The following is a 21,871-nucleotide window of genomic DNA, read 5'->3' on the forward strand; positions in this document are numbered from 1 at the left end:
ATCAACGTGTCTCTGTTGTAAAACACTGAAGAAAATACTTGTCTGCCCCACAGTTGTTTAAGATTCTGCTGATATTTTAAGGAAATCATTTTCCCCTTTAGAGCCTTCCCTTCTTCAATAATCATGCCAGAAGTGGGGGGGGGCACAGGATTTCATAGTTCTGACTGTCTGTTTGGTGGTATTTTGGAACAAAAACACCATCCAAGAAGTTGTTAGATTTTTTTTTTAAGTCTTTGTGACACCAGCCATCAAACTGGAGCTGCCAATTCTCATTATGACTGTTTCTGGTCTTTTGTCCTTGCTTGGCTTTAATTAACTGGACCAATATTTGTGTTGAAATGGCAGAAGAAAAGCAGCAATGACAAGATTACAATTGAACATAAGAACCATATATCTAATCAGAAAAAGAACCATAGAGGACAAGAATTTTATTAGAATAGAGGAAAAGTTCCAAAGAGTAGAAGTTGCCGTTTCTCTTCTGGGAAAATGCCCTAGATATTCCACTTGCTGCTGCTACCAGAAGTTAAACTGACTCCCTGCTTAGTCAAAGTTGCCTTCTCTAATGCAGATTTTTCTTAGAGCTTTTTTTTTTTCTTGTAAAACCCTGAGGGTTAGAATTGTGTAGTCACCTTGATGTTACAGTAAGTCTTGTAATTGATATGATGGACCCAGTCCTTTTTAAAACTGCACTTTCCATTTTCCAGGGTCTGGATTCTAACAGAAGATCACATCCTTTGTCCTGGTGCCATTATGTAACTGACAGAAATCTGCTCAGATCCTGGTGTTAAGTAGCCATAGGACCATAATAAACAATTCCCCACTGAGCATAGAAATATCGGGCCAATTCTGTAACAGTTTATGTCTTCCCAGAAGACTTTAAATCTTCGATTCATCATATGTGTGCAGCCTTTCATGAACTCCAGTTGTATGACAGATGCAGAGAACCAAAAAAAGCCATGCAATCGACAGTCTGTTTCTCTGTCTTACTGTAACAAGCAGTAATTGAGCCTCCTTGCTTTTAAATAATAATGCCCTTCAGAATCTGCCTGTAGCTTTCTGGGTTCTTAGCCATAATTTTTATATCAAGGGGACTTGTTATGTAAAGCTTTAAGAAAAGGATAAATCGAAGCCCTCTGTTAGCTTCCATGTCTCCTATGCCTTAGGAGTCTGAAAGATCTATTCAGAGACTATATTTTGACCTTGATGAGGACTGTCTTCCATTTATGTATAATGGTTTCTTAAACTTTTACTTCTCTATAAAAACAGGGAAGTTAAAAATATGTATACCAGGTGTTTAAGGATACACATTTGTATTTAGTTTTGTGTTTTGTTTTTCTTTTGTTGAGGGAAAGGGAAGAAGAACCTGTCAGAGGTATCAGAATAATCATGACTATGATACTTGAATAATTCTACAGCTTTGATTCTAAGTACTCAAAAGATATTCAGAAGATAACTCAGCAGTAGGAAACTTGTCGAATTATGGCAAGTTGGATGAGGTTTGAAATGTTCATTGCTCAGTTGCATAAATTCACTGATGTGGTGAAAAGACACAGATTTCTCCCTTCTTGGTCTCATCTACAGTTCAGCAGGTTGCACTAAATATTTAGCTGGGAGAACTGACTGGGTGTCAGGCAAGAGCAGCCCGCTGTTGACCTCTGCCCTGATTTATGCCCTATATAAATAACATTATAAAGCAAAGGCAGATTCTTCAGAAGGAGAATTTCTTCCTGCTTTAATAGTCTTTTCCATTCAGTTCACCAATCCTGATGGTAAGCCATCGGGCTGCCAGAGGAACTTCCTGGCAGTGGCTAGTAAAATCTTGACTGCCAAAGAAGCCATCCCAAGAGATGAGCGCATAGAGGCCTACTCACAACTCAAGTGTTGGCACTTGTGTGCGGGCTCAGTGTTCAGTGTTGCTATCAAATGAGAAGTTTTTACGTATGTTAGAAACCTTCTAGCAGTTTGCACTTCAATAGTGCAAACAGAGAAATGGTGCATTTAGAAGTCACGAACACACAAAGTCACTTTTTTTCCTATTGAACCAGGAACCTGTTCATGAGGATGCTCCTAAAGCATGTTTTTCTTATGACTGGGGAAATGGGGCAGGAGGTCTTTGCAGTAGGAAAAACCTGTTTCTGTATAGTTAATTTATTATTCTAATATATGAGCTACAAGGTCATCTATTAATGGTCATTTATCATTTCATAACCTACTATGCATTTTGGTTCACTGTGAGGATAATCTATGGTGATTGTAACATGTTCATGCCACTGATTCAGATTCCATCCAGATGAACAGAAGTTCAGAAGTTATTCAAAATGATGCATATATTGATATCTTTTATTGCAAAAATGTAAATTTAAGACTTGTATAATGTTCTTGTGCTTTTTGACATAAATATTATATGTGTATATTTAAAAAGGAAATAAAAGTGACTTATACTCTTTCGGATTTTTATCTGAAATATGAAATTAGACATCAAAAAGGTCTTCTAGAGTCAACCTCTTAGCTAAGTTTTTGAAGTGTGAAATGTCTAGCTTATCTCCAGCAAGGGAGATACTACATTATCCTTATGACATGGATTTCTTTCCTTTTCCTGTCTTGTGTGGGTAGTCAGGATGTTTTTAAAGGGTTCCAAAAAAAAAAAAATTGACAATTCACTTTCAGAGCTTTGAAAATCATTTTTCAAAAGTGAAAATTCTTGGGAGTAATAACACCCAAAACTGGTATCAGTCCTTTACACTTTACTAAATAATGAGTTTGAAAACAAATTTTAATTGGGGGTGAACGGAAAAAGGAAGGAGCACAGAAAAGCACAAGGCAATTTCAAGGCAGGAGCCACCAATGGGAATTAATAATATGACAATATATTATTTAAAAGGCAGAATTGAATAGTAAAGTCTACTTCATAATTTTGCCTAGTAATAGCCTTTTGTCTAACCTACATTTTATACTACATTTGTGGTCTATCCAGTCTCATTCTATCATTTTATAAAGCATCCTAACTGAAGACTTTTGTTTCATTCAAATATATTTATTGATGCCCTACTTTGTACAAGATTCCACAGCAGAATAAATGACAAAGTGTTTAAGTGCTTCCTGTATGCTAATTGTGCTAAGTGCCATAGAGACTAATACAAAAATAAGACAAGCCTTGCTTCTTATATTCTAATTGCCAAAGGCACGTACTGGGAAATAATGTCCACGTGATTGGTTTAGAAAGTCATAGCAAGGCTGGGTGGAGCCTTAAGATAGGAGATTGATATATCCTTTCCAGTAGCCTAATGACAGTATTGATTCTGTTGTGGTTTCAGAGCTGAAAATGGGCAGGGGAAGGGGAATGGCAAGAAGATGGCTGAGATGTAAAGTGAATCATGACTAAATCTGCTAGACATAGTGGACCACGTGAGCCACTCACCAGTCATGACTTTGGTTGGGGTGGGGTGGGGGTGGTCAAGAGGCTGTACGTGCCCTGCCTAGGACATTTTTTATAGGATGAAGCAGTATTCTCTGAATTGTCCTGAGTTGAGACTGGGGACTTCTCTGAATTTGTATCCTAGTAGTTCGGTTGCTCTCCAAAAGTGAGTTGCCTTGTATAGAGGTTTGTCTTGGAGAGTCACTTGTTTCATTGACACTCCTTTCCAGGATGGTAGTATTGATATTATTATTCCCAGAGCTAGTTTTGGAGGGGCAGGATTAGACATACTGGAAACGTGCCAGGTTGCTGGCTAAAGGACCATTGGATCTGGGGCTAACCTTCATTTGGAAGCCCAAGCCTGTGAGCTGGAGCCAATTCCTCATTATAAAGTGAAAGAATTAGATTAGATCACTGGTGTCAAACTCAAGTAGAACCAGGGGCCCATTAAACCATACATAAGGTCCTAAGAGGCTGCATATTGACTTAGAAAACCACACTTTAATATTATCTGTGTTTTATTATATTTTATATTTTGTTAAGTATTACTGAATTATATTTTAATCTAGTCCTGGAGTGTTGAGCCTGTAGGATGTGTGTTTCACATCTCTGAATTACATGACCTGTAGGGTCCCTTTGGCCTCTAAATCTATGAAATTATCTCTCTATATTCTTCCAATATTCCTCCATCTCTTAGCCATTTTCCCCTCTTCCCATCATTAGAGATTAGCATCTACCTGTTCAAGTCTGTGAAGTGATGTGGGTTAAACTGTAATTTTGCTTTTATGTTTCAATAAATTACTAAAACTAACAAATGCAGAAACCCAGTTTTTCCTTGGTGTTAGAGACTGAGCTATAAGTATCAGTATTGCTTAAGCATGTGCTCGTACCAGGCAGCACAGATTAGAAAAGAGACATCACTCAGAACATAGAGACTGGTTATGAGGTTTCCAAATAATCAAATATTGATTAAGCTCCATCTGTGCTAGTCCCAGAGGCTACAAACACAATGAATGAAACAATCTACTCCCATGCTACTTATATTCTAACAGAGGGGAACACAAGGAAATATATGTATATATATATATATATATATATGGAATAAAAGCAAATAAATACAAAGTAGTTAAATCCAAGGTAATTTGAAATGGAGGCTGAGCATTTCGGGGGATGAGGAGAGGCTTCATGTAGAAGGTACATCTTAAAGGAAGAGGAGGTGGATTTAAGAGGCAGAGGTGAGGAGAGCATATTCCAGGAACAGAGAATAGACATTGTTGAGTTATGGAAACAGGGGATGACATGACTTGTGAGGAACAGAGAGAAAGCCCATTGTCTAGATTGCAGAGTTCAGGAGCGTAAGTAATATACCATGAGGCAGAAAGGATAGGTTGGGGCTTTAAAAGCTAAAACAAAGGAGTTTTTATCTGATTCGAGAGGCAAATAGAAAGCCACTGACATTACTGAGTAGGAGAGTGATATGGTCAGAGCTACACTTGAGGAAAATTACTCTGGCAGCAATAGCTAACACTACCAGATGGCTCCCTTCACTTCAAAGAGACTCCTGCAGTCTTCAAGAAAATGGAAGAGTCCTAGAGGTCCTTAGATCCTAGAAAGGACCTAAGAAGTCATCAAGTCCAATCCCCTCATTTTACAGATAAGGAAAAGGATGCAGAGAAGTTCTAATTTACCTAGGCTTACACAGTTAGCATGAGGTATGATTTGAACCGAGTTCTTCCTATTCTCAGTTCAGTGTTCTTTCCCCCACAGCACACTGTACTGCAAAGCAGTGGCCTCACCCATCTAAAGATAACCCACAAGACTCAAATTCAGAGAAAGCTGGGGGTACTCTCAATAAGGAGACTCAGAAATCAGAAACGTGAATGCAGGAAGCATTTATTGTTTTGTTGTTCAGTCAGTTTTAAGTTGTGTCCAACTCTTCGTGACCCCATTTGGGGTTTTCTTGGCAAAGATACTGGAATGGTTTGCCATTGCCTTCACCAACTCGTTTTATATGTGAGAAAACTCAGGCAAACAGGGTTAAGTGACTTGCCCAGGGTCACACAGCTAGTAAGTGTCTGAAGCCAGATTTGAACTCAAAAAGTGAGTCTTCCTTACTTCAGCCCTGGCACTCTGTACACAGATCTACCCAGTGGCTCTATTAAGTGTCTACTCTGTGCCAGACACTGGCGATGACTAGGGATCAAACAAAATACAAAGCAGTACCACGCTGTGCAGGAGTTTATATTCTAATAGGGGATTCAATAATATGGGAAGGGTGGCTAGGGAAGTGAGTTTTGGTCTGGAATGGTAGCGTTGATTTGGTTATTGTCCCTCCCCTCCTGAATGGTAATTGTCCTTCTGAGAATACTCTTTTAGGTTTAGGGAAAAACTCAGCTATGCTTCTCTTTCCTCCTTCCTCACCACCAACAGCTACCGTTATTTCCCTGTTCCTCCTTCGTCTGTCCAGTTGTGGAACTGTGAGCCGTGACTAAGTAAGTTTTGCCATTGTTCCTGGATGGCACAAAGTAATCTGCTCTCTTGTAGCCCCACTCAACCGTCCCTGTAACTTTCCCAACCAAAGTGTCCCTGGGTGAGCACCACTCCCCAATATGTGTAAGCTCCTTCATTAGGATGTAATCTCTTTGAGGGCACTGACCTGTTTTTGTTTTCGTATTTGTATTACCAATGCTTAGTACAGTGCTTGGGGCGACTAGGTGGCACAGTGGATACAGTGTCAGTCCTGGAGTCGGGAAGACTCATCTTCCTGACTTCAAATCTGGCCTCAGACACTTATTAGCTGTGTGACCCTGGACAAGTCACTTAACCTGTTTGCCTCAGTTTTCTCATCTGCAAAATGAGCTGGAGAAGGAGCAAACCACTCCAGTATCTCTGCCAAGAAAACTCCAAATGAGGTCACAAAGAGTCAGATACGACTGAACATCAGCAGAAGTATAATGCTTGGTACAAAGTTAGGAGAGAATAAATGCTTTTTCATTTCATTTGTTTCCAGAGCTGGGGCATGAAGATGGCCAAAGACTTTAATAGCATATTGGTCCTAATAGCCTAATGTATGCCACATCCTAAAATAAGCCTTGGAAATGGAGAAATATGGCTCTATATATACATGCATGTGTATGTATACATGTGTACATTGAAAGAATACACAAAATTACCATATTTTTTAAAATATTTGTCTAGTTTTTACAGTAAATATATCTGGAGCTGCAGGATATAAGCTTTGTTAGCAAGTAGTTTTATTCTTTGTGCTTGTATCCCTAGTGCCTAGCACATAGTTTGTTGCTGTTGCTGTTGTTGTTCGGTTTTTTCAGTTGTGTTTGACCCTTCTTGACCTCATTTGGAGTTGATGTTGTTGTTGTTTGTCCTTTGTTCTTGAAAAGGCCCATGGCATCAGGAATGTGACGCCATGACTTGCAAGTGAATTGAATATAAGTGAGGGAGGGCTGTGCAAAGTCACCAGCTTCACTTTCTACTCTGGAGCCATCTGGATCCAGCGGCCATATATAGATCAGGATGACTGGAGATGGCCCTGGATGCAATGGGAGACCTTGGCCTGTTTAAGCCAAGGTCTTTAACAGGTCTCAGTTTGACCGAGGCAACGCACTTTCAATGATTATCTAACCTTAATCGTTTGGAGTAGGAGCTTAATAAATAACTGATTGAGTAATTGATTGGTTGCAGCAGTCAGGGGCTGAGGGGAAGAACAAACATTCTTTGGGGGTCACTGTAGAATACATAGGCTGGCATCGTTAGCAGATATACAGAATGGCATTTAGTTGGAAGAAGAGGGGAAAAACCATATGGAGTACTGCTAATTCCATGCCCATTAACCCACTCCAGCCCCCAAAGGGGATAGGCAAGGTAAAAATAAACAAATATACCAGAACACAAGTTTAAACCTCATTCAGGATTTGTACAAGATAAATTACAGATTAGGAGCTGGGGAAAGAGTGTAACAAAACACCTAAAATGTATTACAGAGTTCTAAAGTTCTACTTTATCCCAGATTGCTGGATGGATGGCTTCAGCCCATCATTTAAGAATAACACCATCAATTCTTACATTCGCAAAACAGGAATGTTTTCCCATAAAGCCCTAAGAAGAAATAGTTTGTGGATTTATCAATGATGACAAACTGGCCAAGAGACCTCTCATGAGTCATACTTATTTATGTATTTCCGCAGCTGTTGTGTCTGGGCAGCTCAGCTCACTAATCCCAATTGGAGAATTAGAGACTTATGTCCTTCTCTGGAAAGGCTAAAAGCACCTCCCCTGTATTGTGGATACTGAGCTTGCAGAGCATGGGCTCAGTATGTAAAGCCACTAGCTAAAGAAATAATAAATCTTAACCAGTATTCAAGAAAATCAGAGATTCAATTAAAAAGTGAACTCAACAAGCATTTACTATCTGCAAGACTACTCTTCTCAGCACTAGAAATTTATACACAAGCCAAAAGAAAGACAGTCGCTATCTTTCACGAGCTTACATTCTAATGGAGAAGACAACACGTAAAGACGAAGCTGAGAAAAAGAGGAGAGAAGAAAGGCTTGATAGAGAAAGTCTGGAGAATCAGGAGCACATCCTGGAGAAGGAAGATGTTCTTGGCTGGGGCAGAGGTTCTGGGAGGAACCAGCCAATCAGAGGGAGAAGCTGAAGGGGCCAAGGGTACTTCCAGTGTGTGAAGTCCATGGGTGAAGTGAGCTTCCAAGGTAAAGTGGTTTCTGTGGCATGTAAGAGATAGTTGGGAGAGTTTGGAGTCAGCTTGGGAAAGAAAGTGAAACTAATTACATTTGGTGGAATATTACTTCAAAAATCTGTTCTTTCATGATTATATATCTTGGTTAATTCTGATCACAACTTTCTATACTTTAGATAGTCAAGTCAACAAGCATTTATTAAGCTCCAGCTATTTATCAGACACTGTGCTAAGCTCTGGGGATACAAAGAAAGATAAAAATCAGTTCCTGTTCTCAGGAGGGGCAGCTAAGTGGTGTAAGCAACAAAAGTTCCACGAAGCCATTGGTGAACCAGAAAAAAAAAACAAAAAACCTTTTTATTAACAGCCTAGCAAAGCTGGGTGTCCCATGTGTGGGCATACCTTACAGAAGGGAGAGCAAAACCTTTTATTCCTAGGCTCAAATCTCAGTTCCCTCCCTGTTTCCCCATTGGCTGGGTAATGCAGGGTTTACAGCCTATCTGGAGCACTTAATTTCCCCACGTGAGTCTCTGCCCCTAATTACATCTCCCATTCCACACATTTTCTTGTCAACAGTCTACAGCTGTCAATACCCCAGCAGCTACTCATCACCCTGATGAGTGATATGCAGAAGCAACATTCCCAACCACATTTCTTATAGTGGCAGAGAATGCCAAGCCTGAAGTCAGGAAGACTCATCTTCCTGAGTTCAAATCTGACCTCGGACACTTACTAGCTATGTGACCCTGGACAAATCACTTAACCCTGTTTGCTTCAGTTCTTCATCTGTAAAATGAGCTGGAGAAGGAAATGGAAAACCACTTCAGAATCTTTGCCAAGAAGATCCCAAATAGGGTCATGAAGAGTTGGAAATGGACTTTGTGAACTGTGTGACTTTTTAATAAATTATTCTCTTTCAAAATTTAGCTAGATCCGTGATCCTCAGATGATAGCCTGTTCTGTTTCCTGCAACCAAAGTCTTTTTTTAAGAAAGAGTCCTAGATCTCACCCAAGGGAAGTTTCCCCGCAGTCTCTAATGTAACAAGCTGGCTTCTTACCAGAGTCTTTTCCTTCAGCAACCTGAAGTAGGGTTGGCATCTTCCATCTTCTCTCTCAAAGCTGGAAGCCAGAAGTGCCCAAAGTGACTGCAGAAGAGGAAGAAACTCCCAAAGAAAACTGAAAAGCTCTCCTCCATTCTGCTCCTGCCAACTCCACCCCTACCCTTCACATGGGCACAGGGCATGTATCTCCACCAATGAGGACCCTACCAATGAGTTTAGGACTGGAGTTGCATTGGAAGAACAAGCCAGGTGCCAGGAGATGCCTATTTGAGAATCCAGGTCATCTCCGCGGTGAGATGATGCTTTGGAGGAGGGCTTTAGAGAGTGTGAAATGTTTTGTTATCCTTAAAATCACCAAGTTATCATTTTAGACTTTACTATTTCCAACAGAGTGAAATTGGGGGTGGGAGGTGGGTGGGGAGAGACAGAGAGTACATTTATTGTGTTGAGGTTATAAATAAAGAAGGAAGACAGATAGTCCCTGCTCTCAAGGAGTTCACACTCTGACCGAGGGAAACAACACACAAGAGAGTTCGGTCCCTGGACCGAGGACCAGAAGGCTTTAGGGAGTAGTAGGGAATTTGTCCCACAGGGTGGGCAGCCTTCAGGGACTGACCCATCACCACAGAGGACTGAACCTAAGGGTCAAAGTGGAAGGAGAATGTCCAGTTCTTTTCAGTAGAGTAGGGGGAGGGGGGTAAGGGAATGGGGCATTGGCAGGAAGGTCAGAGGTAGAGTCTGGGTAAAGGTGGAGGAGGGAAAACAGCCTCTCTGGAGCAGCAAAGACAGCAAGGGGTATTCTCATCTAAGGACAAAAGAGACAGAGACAACAGACAAGAACTGTCTAATCTACTGAATTTGTCACTTCTTCGGTTATGGCCAGGGTCATTCTTCTTATTCAAATATCATTACTTCCACTGACAACTTTTCTGGTAAGCATGGAAATTAGTCTCTCCAACAATCCCAGTTAGGCGCAGCTGACTGGACTTAAGAATTATTTGGCCCCCAGTTATTATTTTAGATGTCCTTATTGAGATTTGGCAACTCAGAGACAGTGGACACTTGGTCAGCTTTTCCAAGGTTTTGGATGAAATTGAAATTGTACTTGACAGTTTCTACGAGGCTGTTTTCAAGGAGCCACCCATCAGAATCCAACTCAGGTTCATTGGGCGGTACATTCTTCAGTGATGTTTGTAGGTATCGAACTCCAGTGAGAACACAGAGCTATGTAGAAATAGACAGCAAACACCACGAATTTTAAAAACGGGCCAACAAAGTGAGGTGCCACCCACACGTGATAGGTGTAATGAACCCACTCCTTTCCCGTGTACGGATTTTTATCTTTTTAATTCATGTCCTCCCCCAGAAGAGTTCATCCTGTCACTGATAACAGGATGCAATCATTTCATTCTCAGGACATTCTACATTTTTCTCCATTCCTGTCCCCCCTTCAATCTCTCACACTCACCTTCTCTTGTTCATGTCCAATGAATTCTAATCTTCTACCCACCAACTAATGCATAAAGCTGCTGAGCTACTCTTTCTTGCTTTTCTTCAGTCCATCTCAGTCCCATTCTTCTAACCCTCACATTTTTTCCTGAAGTAGAACTTTCTATTCTTATCTCTTTTTACAGCTAAAGTACTGGGCCTGAATTAAAATCTCAGACACTTACTAGCTGTGTGACCCTGGGCAAGTCATTTAAGATCTGCTTCCACTTCCTCAACTGTAAAATGGAGATAATAATAGCCATTTACCTTGTTATGAGGAAGTGCTTAGTACAGTGCTCCCTCCTTCCTTTTCTCTCCATTTATTATTCTCATTTTTTTCTATTTACTTTTTTAATCTTCCCTTCTGTTTTTCTTCTCTTTCTTTTCTTCTGTTTTTCTCACTTCCTATATTTTTTGTTTGGCTTTGTCCTGCATTTGACTTCCTCCCTACTTGTTTTCTCCCTTTCCTCACTTTTAACTTCTTTTTAAGCTCTTTTTATTATTCTTCCTTATCTTTCTAGCTTTACAAATTATCCTTTATTTATTAGCCCTAGGGCTAAGGACCAGAAGTCTTTAGGGAATAGTAGAGAATTTGTCCCACAGGGCCTACAGCCTTCTGGGACTGACCCATCACCAAAGAGGACTGAACCTAAGGGTCAAAGTGGAAGGGGAATGTCCAGTTCTTTATTTGCTTTATTTGCTCTTCCTGTTGCTTGTCCAGCTCTTTTCTTCCCTAGGTATGACCTGCTGCCTAAAATCAACATGACTACCATGCTGACGGGAGGACAATTCTAGTGGAAGAAGTTGGAGAAAGAAAGAGCTGATGATTTTGGGATAGGAGGAGGGAAGGGGAAGAGAATAAGCATTTTATAGCATCTACTAAGTGCCAAGCGCTGTGCTAAGCACAGTGGATGGGGAATGTATGACACCTACAGATCTTAGGACTAACTAGGACAATCCACTTGACCAGGATTATATGTATCATTTTTTAAAAATTTTTTTTTGGCCAGAGCAAACTTTCTGGGAATTGTACTTACCTCAAATAACCAGATGATAAGCACCACCAGTCCAATGGAACGCATGATGTGGGTATAGTAATCTAACAAGGCTTCACGGCAGCCCCTCATCCAAACATTCAGCTCCTCGGTGAGAAAGTCATAGTTGTAATGGGCAGTGTTGTTGGTGAGCTGGTGCTGGATACAGGGTCTCGGGGAGCTGGGATTGCAGCAACTGAAAGGGACACCGTCCACTAAGAACTTCCCATCAATGTTATTCTTCAAGCGGCTAGAGTGGGGAAGCAACAAGAAACAGTGACTGGCATCAAGACAACTTTCAGCCTCCTTGACTAACTGGAGACACCTATTCCTCCCCCACCCTCCAAAGGAGGAGATGCAGAGACCACAAATCCTTCATTTATTCAACCTGGGTAAGTGGGGAAAAGACCCATGATTTTCTATTTCCCGTAGAAGTTGTGAGACTTGTCTATTTCAGATACAAGTAACCCTGCAGTGCCTTCTCCCTGGGAGGACAGATCAAAAAAATAAATACCGCACCCATGTGGCAATGTGGCAAAAATGTAAGTTTTGTCCAGAATGGTTATTTCTATTCTGCTTGTCGTATTAACTGAAATGACTATTACTTAGAAAACAGATTAGTAAGATGGTAAAGAGGGGCCACCAAAACAATGCACACCATGGGCCAGGTCTTCTAAGACTCACATCTGAGAACATATAGATGACCCCAGGTGGGCACAGCTTTTGAGGGGCCAGTGCTTCTTGAGTGAAAGTCCTTGAGGTACACACATAATATTCAGAGAGGACATGAAGAACACACTCCTGGCCTGAAGACATGGGGAGGTCAGGGGATGTGCAGTCACTGCTGCCAAGAGCTCCTAGCCCATACCTGTTCTCTTTTCCCTCTCTGCTCGTGCTTAGAATGCCCACATTGAAGTCGATGGATTTTTGCCTAGTTCATCTCATCATGGACTCAGGATTATAGATTAAATGAATAATATGGGGATAATCAGACCAGGTAATGTGTTTTGAGATCCCTCTATGAAAAACAATATGGTTAGAGCATTTTTCCAGCTGAATGGAATGGTCATAAATGAAATATTACAACTAATACTCTTTTCACTGAACCAATAATTTTTAGAGGAGAGTAGAATTCCTTTCTGAAACATTTAATTTTTATAGAGTTCTGTTTTAAATTATGGGCTGTCTAACCTCCTAAATGATCTGCTTTGTGGTGAGAGCCCTTACATATTCTGGAAAGAGATACCTCGAGACAGTGAGAGTAGGATAGAAGGATCATAGATTTAAAGCTGAAAGAGACCTTAGGGGTATCAAGTCCAACTCTTCTGAAGCGGAGAAACTGAGGCTGGGAGAGGTTAAGTGGATGACTGGCCTCCGACTTATGACTAACTGTGTGACCTGGGACAAGTCATTTAACCTTTCAGCCTCAGTCTTCTAGTATATAAAACGGGAAAAGTAATAGCACTTACTTCCCAGGGTTGTTGAGAGACTAAAATGACATAATAATGTAAAGCACTTTGCAAACCTCAAAGAGCTATATAAGCGCTAGCTATTATTAATTCTAATGCCTTCCTTCTATTAATTATTTCCTATTTATCCTGTATATCGCTTGCTTTGTCTCTATTTGTTTGCATTCCCTCTCCCGGACTAGATTGTAAGCTCCGGCAGGAACTGCTTTTTTGTCGCTTTTTGTATTCCCAGAGTTTAGCATAATGCCTGCCATTGATAAATGTTTATTGATGCATTACTACTGCCCAAGGTTCATACAGGTAAGCAAGAGCCGGAGACAGGAGTTGAACTCGGATCTTCCCAACCCTAATCCCAACTACTCCACTGTACTCCCACTGAACTCTCTTCCCTGGCCCATTTGCTGCCTTCTAGAATCAGCTTGTGGCCCAGAGAGCAAATTGCACTGATAGAGCTTCTAGGAGAAGACCTGATCGTCTGTCAGAGTCTACTCCCCTGGTGCCCTCTGGGAGCAAAGCCCTCTCCATCCCCATCAGGGACACTCACTCCACAACCTCCCTCGACGCCATGTTCAGGTATCGTGCCGATATCCACTGGATCTCGAACCAGTCCCTGAAACTGTTGTTGCCACAGCACTGAAACCGAATCTGTAGCATGTCAATGGTCTTCTTCAGGAAGCAACGTCCTGGGATATCTGTGTCCTTGTAGAATTTGATGGCTTCTCTCAGACCCAGGGACAAAGAGTCCTCTAGTTCCTTCCTTGCGGCGTAGCACATGAACGCACCTACGAGGAGGCAGAACGTGAAGCAGAAGGCGAAGGCAATGTAGGGAAGCAGGACCGGCCTCCAGCGTTTGTACCTGTGCGCATCGGAACAGTCATAACACATCTTGCCACCGAGGAAATTGATGACACAGGCCATGAGACCCACTGAGATGAGCATGTTGGAGGCGGAGCTGATTTCCCCCTTGGCCAGCACCTCGATTCGCTTGTTGATCTCTATCTTTAGGAAAAGACCAAGACTGAAGAGGATGAATCCTGTCATCACAGACAACCAGTTAAGAATCCACAGTATCTGGGCCAGTTTGCTCCGTCTGTATTTGGTGAAGGTCACTTTAAGGACAGCCATGGTCTCACTGACATCGGAATAAAGATATCTTTGGAAGGGAAGATTTGATTTCTGACACTGTGGAGTCTGTTGTAGGGGAAGAAGCCTGTAGAAAAAAAGTGAGATTATAGGTTTTTATTATTTTTACATATTTTGTTAAGTCTATACACAGATATGGAGCCATTCTGTCAAGAGTCCAATTCCCAATTCCACTCCCCACACCTCTGCCTCTCCCACCATGAAGTTGCATATAATTCACCAAAACTAGAAAGCATGAAATATGGAAAGAGAAGGATAAACTGATCCTACTATGCCTTTGCTGTACATCCTAGGTGGTCCTGAGTAAGTAGGACTGCCTATACTATAAGTCAGAAAAAGGGTAATAGTTACCTGGACTTAAGAGTTTCCTGTTTATAAATGCCTGTTCTAAATGTTCTGAAATATAGAACAATGCTGAATGGGTGAAAGAGTTCAGAGGAGACTTGTCTACTAACAGTGTCTGTCTGGGTTTCAAAAAACAGGACCAATTTGCATCCTGACATAGGAAAAACTGAGATAAAACTCTGCAAGATCACACAATCCCTGTGTGTGAACAGCTGGTCCCCCATGCGTTTGCCATGGATATTCTCTTGATGAGCACAAGGACCCTGTTTTATTGATCTTTGTATCTCTTCTGGAGCATAGCACCCTGTCTCATACATGGTAGATGCTTTACAAAGGTTTGATTACAAATCCTAATGTGAGTCTTTTTGCAAATTGATTAATTAGCTTTGCAAACTTAAAATGCATTATAAATATCACTGTTATTATTTTTATCTTGTTTTGAAACCTGGATATTCACTTATCATACATACATACATATGTGTATATATATATATATATGGATGGATGAATTAATAAACAAATACATAATCATTTGTTGTTGGTTTTTGGTTTTTTCCTTTGTTTGTTTGTTTGTTTTTGCAGGGCAATTGGGGTTAAGTGACTTGCTCAGAGTCACACAGCTATTGAGTGTTATGTGTCTGAGGCCGGATTTGAACTCAGGTCCTCCTGACTCCAGGGCCGTTGCTCTATTGCATAATCATTTGTTAAGCACTGTGTGCCAGGCACTGTGCTAGGAGCTGGAGATACATATACAAGCAAAAGATACAGTCCCTGAACTCAAGGAAACAAAACAAACAAAAAACTCAAATGTCTGATGAATGAATGAATGAATGAATGAATGAATGAATGGAGTGAATAAATGAGATTAGAGATCTGTCCCTTCTGTATCTATAAACTCAGGCCCAGATGAGGCTCACTACCCTTGTCCTTTTTTATTACATATGTCACCTTTCCAGTTAAACTTTTTTTTTTGGCCAATGTTTATAGCAAACATTTGTTTGACGAAGCAAACAGGTTTATCTTCTGGGGAAAGCTCTGCTGAGCAAAACGTCACAAGAAAACCTTAGGAACAAGTGCAGCGAGCACAGTGCCCACTTTTGAGTCAAGTTTTCCATCTTGATGGATGACACTTTTGAGATAGCCAGACACTGCTACTTTACTCCCCTAAGAAGATCCTCTGTCTTCCATGACAAAGACCAGATTAAGTGTTTCCCCACAACTGAAAAATATTTGTCATTGGTTTCTCAAGTCTCTCATTTTTTATAATTCAGTCTTTGATTAATTGAGATCCTACCACTTCCCATTACTAGTATGTCTCATAATTTTCTCTGCTACTGATGATTGGCATACATTCTTTTCCCTTGTTTTATTCCTTGACTGTTTTCCTAGATCAGGGGTTCTTAACATTGTATGTGTGTGAGTGTGTGTGTGTATGCGTGTGTGCGCACGTGTGTTTATATGTGTGCATGGGTATGTCATGGACCCCTTTGGCAGTCCGGTGAAGCCTATGGATTCTTTTTCAGAATGATGTCTTAAAATGCATAAAATAAAATACTCAAGGTTACCAAGGAAACTAATTATATAGAAGTGGTTATCAAAATAGGAACAAAACAAGCTGATGGGGGGCAGCTAGGTGGAGAGTGGATAGAGCACCCATCCTGGAGTCAAGAAAACTTGAGTTCAAATCCGGTCTCAGACTCATAACATTTACTAGCTGTGTGACTCTGGGCAAGTCACTTAACCCCAATTTCCTCATAAAACAACAACAACAACAAGAACCTGATGATTTGGGAATGAAGTTCGGGAGATAGTTGGAGCTGGAAATATAAACCTGAGAGTTTGTATAGAGATAATAAAGCCCTGACAGCTGATGAAGTCATCTGTTGAGAGAGTATAGAGAAGAGGGCCCTGGATAGAGCCCTAGGGTATAATCAGAGTTAAGGGGGGTGATGATGACCTAGCCAAAGAAAGAGTGATGCAGGTAGGAAAAAAACCAAGAGATAACAGTCATGAAAACCCAGAGAAGAACACCATCGGCACCCTCCTTCAGGCAGGGCTACTGAAATCATTTTCTGACTGGTGTCCCTGCCTCATCTCTCTCCACTCTACTCAGGTGTGCTCAGCTGAAAAAAAAAACAAACAGGTAATTTTTTTTTTAAAAAGCATACTAATGACAACATTTATATAGCACTTAAAGACATGCCAAACACTACAAATGTTTCAAACAACCCCGGGAGGTAGTTGCTATTATTATGCCCATTTTATAGATGAGGAAACTGAGGCTGAGGGAGGTCTCACAGCTAGTCCGTGTCAAGTCCAGCACTCTTACCTACTGTATCACCCAGCTCCCTGCTCATTGAATTCCAGTGGCTCCCAGTTCACTCTGGGATCAGTTCCTCTGCTTGGGTCTTAAACCATTCATAACCTGGCCCCTTTCTGCCTTACCAACCTTTTACACTATGTTTTCCTCAATCCCACTGATGGAATACTAATAAAGCTGCCCCTAGCCACAACATTCTAACTTCCTTATGGGCCCCACTGAACAGCAGGCATGTCCTGATTTAGCCACACCTCAGGCCCTCAGATCAGCATCCCCCCAGACACATTTCCCCTGGACAGTGTTCTGGGTTCAAACATTCTCCCTCCCTATTGTCTCTTTAATACTATGCTCTTAGATGATTCTGAATTCTTTGAGACGGTGCTGCCAAGACACATGATGAAACCGCAACACCACCTCATTCACTATCCAATCTAGCTACAGGCCTACTAGCTGTTCCTCAAACACATCACTCCCATCTCCTATCTCAATACCTTTGCACTGGCTGCCCCCCAGTGCCTGGAATGATCTGCTCCCCCATCTCTATCTCTCAACATGCCTGGCTCCCTTTAAGGCAAAACTCAAATTCCACCTTCTGAAGAAGGCCTTTCCTGGTCAGTTTAGCTGACTTCCCCTCTCAGATTATCTTTCATAGTTAGGTTGTATATATGTTGTATGTACTTAGTTATTTACATGTTTTCCCCCACCACAACATAAAGACAGGATTTTTTTTTTGCTTTTTTTTCTCCAGCACTCAGCACAGTACCTGGCACTTAAATTTTTTTTTAAAAAAGTTCCTTATATGCTTAAGATGTCAAAGTTTTTCTCTATTACATTTGCTAAAAATATTTTTGTAATTTATTCTTTATTTTAATTATATTGTTTAGCAGCACAACAGTTATGTTATAAATATATATGTATATAAGTATGATAACATAAAATGGTATATATATATATGGTATATGAAACCGCATATATATGTATGAAACCACATATATACATATGTATGTATGTATGTATGTATCTATCTATCTATCTATCTATATATATATACACAATTTTATACATTATCGTACCCAGAAATCTCTTCTTCCTGGTAATTCTTTTCATTTTCTGAATAGAAGGAAGTTTATCTGTCCTTCACAATTGAGAAAATATTTCATTCCTTTTTGTTTCATCTTTTTTGAGTTTGTTTGTTTGTTCTTCTTCTTTGCTTAAGCCTCTCACCCAGCTGGAATTCACAGGAGGTATATGATGTAACAAATGGGCACAGATTCCTTTCCTACCAAATTGGCAAGTTTTCTCAAGTACATTAGCTAAGTAATGAATACGATATCTAATTTTTGTTTTCTGCAAAGTTATCAAATGTATGTACCCTTCTGCATACATTTAGTTGGCGTGACCACACTCTTTAATTGTGATCATAGATTTAGAGGTGGCAGAGACCCTGAAAGATCATCTTGGTACAGACCTTTCATTTTACAGATGAGGAGAACAAGCCCAGAGAATTTAAGGGACTTACTTGGCCTGGGACACACAGGCTGTGAGTGGCAGAACCTGGTCTTTGGCCTGCAAATCAAGTGCATGTAATGTGATTAGCTTATCAAATCACTTCCTCTATTCAATCACTGGCTCCCTCCCTTTGTAAGTCACTTAAGAGCAGGGCACTAAGTGACTTTTTGATCTGAGGTAATAGGGAAGGAGTATGTTTGCACCCAGAACACTGTCCAGGGGGAATATGCCTGGTGGGATGCTGGTCTGGGGAACTCTGGGAGACTCTAGGAAAGTGAGAGCATGAGGCCATGAGGCATGTGGGTGCAGGTGAGAAATATCAGACTGTTTGACAATTTTGCCTAAGCCTAGCTTTGATAGATGCTCCTCAAAAATTAAAAAAAAAATTTAAAAAGAAAGGAGAAACATCAACAGGACCAGGTTAACTAGTGAGAACTTTGAAAGCAGATTGTCCCAGGTAGATGGTGCAGTAGATAGGCCACTGGCCCTGGAGTCTGGAGGACCTCAATTCAAATGTGACCTCAGATATTTACTAGTTGTATGACCCTAGGCAGGTCACTTAATCCTAATTTTCTAAGAAAGGAAGGAAGGAAGGAAGGAAAGAAAGAAAGAAAAAGAAAGAAAGAAAGCAAAAGAAAGAGAAAGAAAGAAAGACGGAAAGAAAGAAAGAAAAAAAGAAAAAAAGTGGACTGTCAGGAACATTAGCCTGAGATCTCAAGGGATGCCCTCCTTTTTTTTTTTTTTTTTTTTTTAGGCAATGGGGTTAAGAGATTTGCCCAGGGTCACACAGCTAGTAAGTGTTATGTGTCTGAGGCCAGATTTAAACTCAGGTCTTCCTGACTCCAGGGCCGGTGCTCTATCCACTGCGGCACCTAGCTGCCCCTGGGATGACACTCTTAACTGGAATAAAGTCAAATTCTCCCTTCCACAATTCATCCAGTAGTGTCAAACTCAAATAGAAACAGTATAGAAGGATCCCTGTCATGGCATATAAACTTAGAAAACTACATATTAACATTATCTATGTTCTACTATATTTTTATTTATTTTGTTAAATTTTTCCCAATTACATTTTAATCTGGTTCAGGGGCATCATGCGTCCAGCACCTCTGCCTTATTAATCTTTTACTTTCTCTCTGTCTCTGTCTGTCTCTGTATCTCTCTCTCTCTCTCTCTGTCTGGCATTGGCAATCGAGGTAAAGTAACTTGCCCAGAGTCACACAGCTAGTAAGTGTCTGAGGTCAGATTTGAACTCAGGTTCTCTTGACTCCAGGGCCCATGCTCTATCCATTGCACTACCTAACTGCTCCCTTTTACTTTCAATCTTTTAATTCTTAATCTTTTAAAAATTTTAATCTTTTACTTTTTTGATTTTTTTATGAAATCTCTTAATTTACACTGTTGCCAAATTAATCTTTCTAACAAAACACAGGCCTGCTCATATCACACTCCTACTCAAGAAATTTCAGTGGTTTCCCAAATTGATAAATGATCAAAGGATATGAACACACAGTTCTCAGATGAAGAAATTAAAGCCATCTATAGTCATATGAAAAAAATGCTCTAAATCACTGTTGATTAGAGAAATGCAAATCAAAACAACTCTGTTTTGATCACACCTATCAGATTGGCCAATGTGACAAAACAGGAAAATGATAAATGTTGGAGAAGATGTGGGAAAATTGGAACATTAATGCATTATTGGTGGAGTTGTGAAATGATCCAACCATTTTGAAGAGCAATTTGGAACTATGCCCAAAGAGCTATAAAAATATACATACCCTTTGACCCACCAATAGCACTTCTAGGGCTGTATGCCAATGAGATGATAAAAATGGGGAAAGGACCCAAATGTACAAAAATATTTATAGCAGATCTCTCTGTGGCGGCAAAGAATTGGAAATTGAGGGGATGCCAGTCAATTAGGGCAGAGCTGAACAAGTTGTGGTATATGAATGCAATAGAATACTATTGTGCTGTAAGAAATGATGTGGAAAAATTGAGACACTAATTCATTGTTGGTAGGATTGTGAACTCATCCAACTATTTTGGAGAGCAATCTGGAATTATGCCCAAAGAGTTATTATGAAACTACCTATATACCCTTTGTCACAGAAATTCCACTACTTGGTCTGTTTCCAAAGGTGATTAGGGAAAAAGTCAAAGAATCTATGTGTTCTAAAATTTCAAATGTTTATAGTAACTCTTTTTGTGGTGGCAAAGAAATGGAAATTGAGGGGATGCCCATCAATTGGGGAGTGGCTGAATAAGTTGTGGTATATAATTGTGATGGATACTACTATGCTATAAGAAATTATGAGCTCAATGATTTTAGAAAAACATAGAGAGACCTCCACAAAATAATGAAGAGAAAAATAAGCAGAACCAAGAGAACACTGTATACAATAACAGCTAAATTTTTTTTAAGAATGACTTTGAGTGAATATTTTGGCTATTATAAATACCCAAATTAACTGCAAAGGGTATATGAAGAAAGAAGCTATCTGCATCCAGAGGAAGAATTAATAAATAGATGTATGTACAGAACAATTTTACATATATATTTATATGCACATATATGTTTACACATATATGCATACATACTTATGTCTAATAGTAGTCATCTCTAGGGCAGAGGGGAAAAGAGAGGGAAGAAAAAAAGAAATTTATACAACAATTCTGTTGTGTATTTGGAAGGAACAGGAAGTTTTGCATAGTAGATTTGCAGTCTCACATACAATCATATTTTTTGTTATACTATGTTATAGAGATGCTTGTTTTATTCCATAAATTAAAAATAAAAATGACAATATTGTAGAAGAAGGAAAAAATAAATAAAAATAAAAGAGGTGCAAAAGTGATTTTACAGTGAAGGGGAATATGGGGTGGGAGGTGGCAGGCTGTACTTGAACCTTACTCTCATTGGAATTGGCTCAAAGAGGGAATAACACAGACTCAGTTGGGTATAGAAATCTATCTTACCCTATAGGGAAGTAGGAGGGAAAGGGCATGAGAGAAGGTGGGCTGATAGAAGAGAGGACGGATTGGGGGAGGCAGTGGTCAGAAGCAAAACGCTTTTGAGGAGGGCCAGGGTGAAAGGAGAGAGAAAAGGATAAACAGGAAAATAGGATGGAAAGAAATACATAGTAATCATAACTGAAAACATTTTTACAGCAAGTTTCTCTGATAAAGATCTCATTTCTCAAATATATAGAGAACTAAGTCAAGTATATACAAATATAAGTTAGTCCCTGATTGATAAATGGTCAAAAGATATGAATAGGCAGTTTTCAGAAGAAGAAATGAAAGCTAACTATGGTCATGTGAAAAAATGCTCAAAATCACTATTGAGATGTAAATTTTAAAAGCCCT

General features: G+C 40.1%; 2 protein-coding genes across 2 annotated transcripts in view; one reads left to right on the plus strand and one right to left on the minus strand.

The window, feature by feature from the left end:
* Positions 1-3,904, plus strand: part of UBR1 (ubiquitin protein ligase E3 component n-recognin 1) — a 159,832-nt gene extending 155,928 nt beyond the window's left edge. The window contains exon 48 of the mRNA XM_027869880.1: positions 705-3,904. The gene's annotated coding sequence lies outside the window, so the exon portion shown is untranslated. The remainder of the gene's footprint in view (positions 1-704) is intronic.
* Positions 3,905-10,208: 6,304 nt separating this feature from the next.
* LOC114048789 (photoreceptor outer segment membrane glycoprotein 2-like) lies at positions 10,209-14,307 on the minus strand. Its single transcript, XM_027869884.1, has 3 exons — positions 13,727-14,307; positions 11,717-11,963; positions 10,209-10,415 (listed from the first exon to the last, which is right to left on the minus strand). Exons 1-3 carry the CDS (start codon positions 14,305-14,307, stop codon positions 10,209-10,211), a joined length of 1,035 nt encoding a protein of 344 aa, XP_027725685.1.
* Positions 14,308-21,871: the final 7,564 nt, after the last annotated feature.

Source organism: Vombatus ursinus, unplaced genomic scaffold (assembly GCF_900497805.2).
Source record: "Vombatus ursinus unplaced genomic scaffold, bare-nosed wombat genome assembly UNPS02014794.1, whole genome shotgun sequence".
NCBI lineage: Eukaryota > Metazoa > Chordata > Mammalia > Diprotodontia > Vombatidae > Vombatus > Vombatus ursinus.